This window comes from Mastigoproctus giganteus, chromosome 14 (genome assembly GCF_048544385.1).
Source record: "Mastigoproctus giganteus isolate SK-2022 chromosome 14, ASM4854438v1, whole genome shotgun sequence".
Taxonomy (NCBI): Eukaryota; Metazoa; Arthropoda; class Arachnida; order Uropygi; family Thelyphonidae; genus Mastigoproctus; species Mastigoproctus giganteus.
The window spans coordinates 48,043,464-48,051,395 of record NC_143588.1 but is presented as its reverse complement, the minus strand read 5'-3'; the positions used below and the strand labels follow the sequence as shown (position 1 = coordinate 48,051,395).

General features: G+C 37.5%; 1 protein-coding gene across 1 annotated transcript; it reads right to left on the bottom strand.

The window, feature by feature from the left end:
• Positions 1 to 4,954: 4,954 nt before the first annotated feature.
• Positions 4,955 to 7,338, bottom strand: LOC150075117 (dermonecrotic toxin StSicTox-betaIC1-like). Its single transcript, XM_090388372.1, has 5 exons — positions 7,107 to 7,338; positions 6,853 to 6,984; positions 5,698 to 5,811; positions 5,326 to 5,554; positions 4,955 to 5,153 (listed from the first exon to the last, which is right to left on the bottom strand). Exons 1-5 carry the CDS (start codon positions 7,300 to 7,302, stop codon positions 4,955 to 4,957), a joined length of 870 nt encoding a protein of 289 aa, XP_090244498.1. The 5' UTR covers positions 7,303 to 7,338.
• Positions 7,339 to 7,932: the final 594 nt, after the last annotated feature.

Genomic DNA, 7,932 nt, shown 5'->3' with positions numbered 1-7,932 from the left:
TGAGATAAAAGAACTACAGCAGTGCCACCTGCTTGTTCAGTGGTGACTAGCAAATCGGCATAAATTGCGTAAAATTGTTAATTTACATCTTTACAATAGATTACAGTTGAAGGGTTATTTGAATCTGGGAAGAAGGGGACAGGGAATATCAAGACATACAAGTTGTTGATTTGGATAAACATGGATAGAACTGCGACATCACGAGGAAGCTTCACCATTGAATAAGAATATTCAATGGTGAAGATCGACAGCTTAAATTTATTGCCTTCAATAGAAAAAGAAGCCTCAAAGCTAATTAGCCCGGACGTGGTGGTATCTGCAACCAACAAGATCAGCTGATGATGACATATATTAAACTAGCCACACTCAATATTATGACATTGCCAGGAAAAATTGAGGAGTGTGTGGACATCTTAAAAGGATAGAAAAAAAAAAAGAAGCATACTTGGATTGAGTGAATCAAAATGGAAAGGAAATGGGTGTAGAGAGTTACGAAGAGGCTATTACTTATATTGGTCTGGGGGTGATGTGGCGAGGAAGGGTGTTGCCATCATTATAGATCACAGGATTAAGGAAAGGCTACTGGAGGTGAATAATATTAGAGACAGACTCATGTCAATTAAACTGCAAATGAATGACAGCGAAACCGTGAAGATAGTATAATGTTATGCACCGCAAACCGGTTGCGAAGAAATGGAGAAGTTGGAGTTTGAGGGCAAGCTCGAAGAGAACATCACTGGTGGAGATACAGTTATCATGGGGAACCTGAACGCAAAAGTCGGAGTGAAGAGACAAGGACTAGAATGCGCTATGGGTCCGCGTGGTTGGGGACCTAGAAATGATGATGGTGACAGGCTGTTGGATTTCTGTTTACGGAACAGCTTGGTCATAGGAAACACCTGGTTCAAGAAGACAGAGTCACAAAGTGACAATATACGGTTGGGACGGTCAACAGGAATCCCTCTTTGACTATATACTCGTGGATAAAGAGCTACACAGAAGACTAGTGGACGTCAAGGTCATTCCTAGTGTCTCCTTGGGTAGTGATCACAGGTTAGTTTTTAGAGTTTTAAGATTCTCTAAATTGAAGAGGATCAAAATAACAAGAGAGAGAAAACTACGGGTGTAGAAGTTGAAAGAAGATGAAAAAGGGGCGATGTAGAGAGAGGAGTTCAGAAAGGTTGTACCTAAGACAGTGGTGAACAGCGTGGAATCAGAATGGAAAGCATTCAAAGACTGTATAGTAGGACTGACAGAGTAGGTTTGTGGAAGGACAGGCAATAGAAGGAGATGGAAATAAACCCCATGGTGTAATGATAGGACAAGAGAGGCTGTTAAAATCAAGAATAATGCATTCAGGACCTACTTTCAGAACAGAAATGATGAGAATAAAGAGAGATATGAAACCGTGAAGAGAGAGGCTAAGAGGATAGTTAATGAGGAGAGAAGACTGTGGTTGGAAGAGTGGAGTGAAACTCTGCGACAAGATATCGATGGTAATAAAAAGATGCTGTATGTAAAGTGAGGAACAGAAGAAGAGATGGTGAACAGAGCAAATATTTGATGGATGAGAATGAGAACCTAATAACCAAGGATGAACAGATAAGAGAAACATAGAAGTATTTTGAAAATCTGTTGAACGTGCAGGACGGCCAGCAAAAGGGACAAAGGCAGGTTCATAGAAGAGGGGATGAAAGGGAAGATACGGAGAGAGAGCAGACAGACAACGTGGAATGATGTAGTGCAGGAATGGAAATACATCAAGACAGGTAAGTCGGCTGGTATGGATGAGATAAATGGAGAGATGCTACAGGCGAGGCAAGGATAGCATAGACATACAAACTCTTCCGTAAGATCTGGGACGAGAGACAGGTGCCGAATGACTGGAAAGAAGGTTTGATCATCCTGTTGTTCAAGAAGGGAAACAGGAAAAAGTGTTCCAAATATAGAGGCATCACACTGACACATGTGAGTAAGCTGTATGAGAGAGCGGAAGATAAGAGGAACGATTGAAAACAGGATGGCCGAGGAACAGTACGGCTTTAGGCCTGACAGATCGACAATGGATCTAATTTTCTGATCAGGCAACTGATGGAAAAGTGTTATGAACACAATAAAGAATTATGGATGGCATTTTTGGATATAAAGAAAGCGTTTGATGCCATAAAGAGAGAAATTGTGGGAGTTTTGAGAAACTTGGGGATAGAGGAACATCTTGTGGAGAGAATTGAGAATAAGTGCACCAATACAGTGAGCAAAGTAAGAACAGTGATGGGGTTGACGGAGAGCTTTGAAATAACATCAGGTTTGAGGCAAGGAGGCGTACTGTCATCACTACTATTCATAGCTGTCATGAATGATGCGCAATGTAGAGTGGTGGAACAAAACTTGGACAGGACCAGATGAAAGTCATGCTCTTCGCAGATGACCTCTGCATATGGGGAGAGAGAGTAGGGAACAAGTGCTACGGCAAGTTGATATATGGGCTAGTATGGCCAATGAATTTGGACTGGTTTTTAGTCAGGAGAAGAGTGAAGTAGTTCTAAAGAGGAATGGCGAGCTTAATGGATACATTTCAATGGAAGGGAAAGAGATAAAAATGGTTAACAAATTCAAGTGTCTAGGAAGCACCATTACAAAGACTGGAGTGATAGATTAAGAAATAAGTAGAAGAATACAAGCGGGCGGGAATTTCTATAGGCAGACAAGAAACCTGATCTGGAACAGGAACATACCACTGAAGTGTAAGAAGGCTGTATATCAGGCCTATTACGTACCAATTCTGACATATGCATCTGAAACTTGGACTATGAGGGAAAAGGATGAAAGCAGAATTCAGGGGGCAGAAATGAGATTTGTGAGGATCATAGCCGGAAAGACAAAACGCGACAAAATCAGGAATGATGTGATTAGGGAGAGAATTCAGGTTGAAAAACTCCAGAATAGGATTGAAAGGTTCCGTTTGAAATGGTCAAGAGGATGAACGAGAGGTGTTTGCCAAGAAGAATGTTTGATTTACAATTAAGTGACAAAAGACCAAGGGGGAGACCAAGAATGACATTAAGAGAGGAGGAGGAGGAGTAACTGGAGTGAAATCAACGACCGAAAGAAATACACGGACAGGGCATGGTGGTGAGGCTTCATACGTCGATACGTGGAATAGTAGAACGATGACAGGTAATGATAATAATTCAGCAATATTAAATTTGCCATTATTAAAAATATTGAGAGAGAGAGGTTGGTTGTTATTGGGAGTTTTATGGCGCATCAGCATCTAAGGCTATTGTGCGCCGAGAGAGAGAGAGAGAGAGAGAGAGAGAATCTTTTATTTCACGATCTTCAATTGTAACAGTTTCTGTTCTGCATATTTAAATTAAATAAAGACTTTTTTCAAATAACCACTGACTGCATTCAATTTTATGCAAAAAATGCCCCTTTTTTAATTATTATTTACAGTACTTATAACTAATTCTAATATAACTTCTAAATGTCACCAGCTGGAAATAGAGTAAAAGGAAAAGATTAAACATTGTGTTTTAAGGAAAATATATTTTTCTTAAAACACAATGGGGTGGTGCTGAAGATAACAGTAACGAAGTGTTAATAAATGCTGACTGTTAAAGAGTAAACAACAGCTGCTGTAACACTACATCAACAAAAGGAATTACAAAACAAATTACATTGTAATGTTTTTACAATGTAATTTAATAGAAACAACAAAAGATTGATGATACGGTATTGAACGTTTTAGATTTATCTATTCTGCATGACTTATTCCTATTTTTTTTTCACTAAATTTACCTGATGTTCCGGATATGATATTCAAAATCTCTTTTCCAATCTCTTTTCCTTAATTACTGTGTCGGTAATTAAAACCCTTCAAAAACTGGAAAAGAAAGCACTCAGCCATCATAAACTGATGCGTAATTCTGCTTTTTTCGATCGAAATGTTGATTACTAGTATTTTTATATTAAATAATCATCACCAATCATTCTGTTCCATCCTGTCAGTTTTATTCAAGCTTAGGAAATCTTTTATTACTTATTTTAGAAACAGAAGCCAGTGAAAAGCTTCGTAATGCTTGGATGACCTTGTTAACAACCTTCATGCGCTCACTATGGATGACGTAAGGTTTTTTTCTACACGGTTAGATGCGCTATGAACTGCAATCGTGGTTGGTGTTGGTTGTTTCTTTCTCTTTATTAATTCGCGCAGTGTATCTATTATTAATATATTAATTAATTACAGCTATGAAAACTTAGTTCAACAAACTTCAGTATTGGCAAAATGGCGTGCAAAATGCTTGAATTCAAATCCAATCTCGATGTCATTGTATATGGATGAGGTATTTTTTAAGCAAAAGACAGCTTCACTGTGAGAGCGGTGCTATTTTAAGAGGAATACAGCATTATAGGAGTGAGGTGCGTAACGTGGGTTTTTCTTGAGGATACACTCAAGAATACAGCTTACCCAAGCAACCTTGATGGACTGAGGCAAAACAATAAATACTGCATTCGCCTCAATGGTGAACATAAATTAAATTCTGTGTTTATTTTCAATAAAATGTAGCTGTATTGTAAACTGAGTTGCATTTTAATTGGATAATCCTGTATATTTTAAATTTTGTATCCTCAAATAATTTGTTTAAAGACTGAAAAACCAAGAAAGTATATTTTTAATAATAATAAATTATATTTGATAAAATGAACAATTTATTCGCGATTTGACAAACCAGTTATTCAAATTCGTGTCAACTACAACTATGGCAACATGTAAAACTAGCTCAATCAGACCTTGGTTGATGGTAAAGGTAAAAAGTACTCTGGTTGCTTGGTTATAATACGATGTCAACTTACAACTGGATATATCAGGTTCGCTATATGGAAAACAACGCAGCAATTTCTGTAGCCTTCTTTCCTTTTTTTTCTTTTGTCTTGAAAAACAAGATCAGTTTTAAAATCCAAGCCCTTTTTGGATGTAATAAAGCACGTTTTCTCTTTCCTCACTGGCAGACATTCGTAATGAACCTCTTATTCTTAACCATGGACAGTCATCCGCAGTTGCTAAACGATATTTATCGAAAAATTCATCCTCATCAAGGACAGCTAGCATGGTTTCAGGTCTATTGGTGATAATTGCATCTATCTCCAACCTAAGAAAGAAAATTTTCTATCTGTAAATTATTTAATTTTTTTCTAATAAAAATACTTCTAATATTTATGAATTGCTTTTAAATTTTCAACAAATATATCGCTCTAATTTAAAAGGTTTGATGAAAGGTGGATTGATTTTAAATGAATTTAAAGAAAGTACAGAATTTTTACTTGAGGGCTGATCTCATGGAAGGTTTTGTATCCAAGGTCCAGAAATATACTTTGTCTACAAACATATATTCCTTGTGGTTTCTATGATTCACAGCTTTGCGTAGTCTGTTAAGATCTTGGATGGGTATGCAGTTGGTAATTCCATCACCTTGCCATATGTTGGACATTTTCGCCATCTTCCAGAAATAAGTGATGTCATCCAAATCTCCAGAGTCATTAATATCCCATCCTGATAATAAAAAAAAAAACCAACCCAATATAAAGAAACATGTAACTAATTTTTAAAAGTTTTATATGTATTTAAAGTTAATTTACTTAATTAATCTTCTATTTATCATATCTGGAATTTCCATAATTGTGATATTCAGTTACCAAACCGGTTTCGAAGTTGAGGATCTTTAATGGTATTCAGAAATCCATCCATGAAAGCCTTATCTCTAGTCTCGGGAACAGAGATTAGAATGTACGCTGAAGCATTAGATGAGCCTAATAGACAGAAGAAAATAACATTGTAGGATCTACAGATTAATCCAAAAGTAGAAAAGAGAATAATCCATAATACACTACTAGTACGTATTTAAAAATATAGTATGTGACAAAATAAAGTACCAGTACCTATTTACTTCAGTTGTGACTGTTATTGCAATAACGGTCAGGAGCGGAAGTGTAGTAGCACACGCTCTTTGAGTAGACCGGGGTTCAAACCCTTGACCGGACAGCGTGGCAGATTATGGTCCATTTCCCTCAGCATGAATTGCTGAGGAGGCTTCCATCCTGCAGGTTGATAATGGCTGCAGTTTACCTTTTTTTTTTACCTGGGTACAAAGGCCTATTTTCTCTTATTGAGTCCACTAGTTCACGAAAGCGTTCCACAGGTATTTCCATCCATGCTTGCTGCACCACTGTCCATAATTTCGTCGCATTCCTGGTTGGAGGATCCAAAGCCCAAACGGACCTTTCCACAGCATCCCAAAGATGCTCCACAGGGTTCGTGTTCGGTAAACGGGGAGGCCATTCCATGGTGGTAAAATCTGCAAGATGCTCTTAGAACCACGTTCTAGTCACCACGACTCTGTGGGGAGGCGCATTATCCTGCTATAAGAGTTCATTGCCCTGTGGGTGCACGATGACCATGAAAGGATGCAATGGTCTGTAAGGATGGACACGTAACCTGGACCGTTCAGAGATGTACTAGACCATTACCGAACGCCCACCTGCCTGAACAATTCCTTGTTGACATGACAGGTTGGCAATGGGACTCTGATGGGTCGGCGGCTCCAATAACCACAGCAACGCTCATTATTGGTCTTATTTTAGACCAATAATTGAATTATTACCAGAAAGGGTGTCTTTAATATACCGTGCTTATAAACATATAAATTAAAAATTAATTGGTTCTAAGCAAATATTTATTAATTAATTTTAATATGATTATATTAATAGAGAAAATAATCGATGTAAGAATACCAGCTACTGCATATTCAAATACTGAAATTAGATGTCACATATGAAGTTTTCTAAACTAACCATTCCTCCAGTAATAGTTAAGCAGCATATTCGCAAGGTTTTCCCCAGCAGTATACTTGACATTCTTTGTAAGAGTGTAAAGTTTGGTATCCAGCATTAAAAGCGTCATTTCTTTTCGATAATTTCTGTCACCTGTGTGAAAATATAAAAGAAATATTCTAGAAAGAAAGCTTCACTAGATGTTCAATAAGGTCACTAATACTTTTAAACTCAACAGGTGAATTATGAAGCCTCTAACACTAAAATATACTTACCAGGAGTGGTAAGGACTCTGATGTAATTCAAGTATTCACTCATTTCCGCTTTTCGAGTACAATCACGAAAGCAATCGCAGGGCACCCCATGGTAAATACGCTTAATCCTACCACTTGGATAAAAGGTCACGTCACATTCTAGGGCATTTGCACCCCTGTTCAGCTGAACGTCGATCTCCTTTATGCTATTCGTCATGTGAGCAATATTCCAAAATGGCCGCTTCGTTCCACAGACAATACAAATCTGTATTTGAGTACGAGCATTAATGAGAACATTAATCTCAAAATGTATATATAAACTCTATCTTTGATTATACGTCACATTTAATCAATAAGCTTTGGGATTCTTGCGCAATTACTTCCATCTTGTAAACGTTTTCAAGTGGTGTATCAAATATGATTTTATATTGTATCAAAGACAAACTTACCTGAATAACAATTAAAGCTCTCAACATTTCAATCCTAAGCATGGTTTCCTCTGGTACTTTTGAAACTACACAGACTACTTTTGATACTGGACCTTCCACTTGAAGCTGTGTTCGGTTTCAAGCCAAAGTCTAAAATTCTTCATCTTAAAACCCATGCCCTCGACACAGATACAGTTTCAAAATTTAAAGAAACAATATCTATGACACGTTTCTCTTTCCTCATCACTCAATACTCTTTGCTCTTTCGGAACCGATATAATGAAGAAATGTGGGAGGAATAATGTATGTGAGACCACAGTGGTACAGGTTTTATTTATTTAACTTTGGCTGTTCCGGAAATTCCATTTTGGAGGCAGAATATGTACCTTACAAGGAAGTGGTAAAAAATTATCAAAAGG

Coding starts and splice junctions, on each gene's coding strand:
- LOC150075117 (XM_090388372.1), bottom strand. CDS start 7,302: ATGACGAATAGCATAAAGGAGATCGACGTTCAGCTGAACAGGGGTGCA. Junction 5,812..6,852: donor TAACTATTACTGGAGGAATG/GTTAGTTTAGAA, acceptor TCTGTCTATTAG/GCTCATCTAATGCTTCAGCG. Junction 5,555..5,697: donor TCAACTTCGAAACCGGTTTG/GTAACTGAATAT, acceptor TTTTATTATCAG/GATGGGATATTAATGACTCT.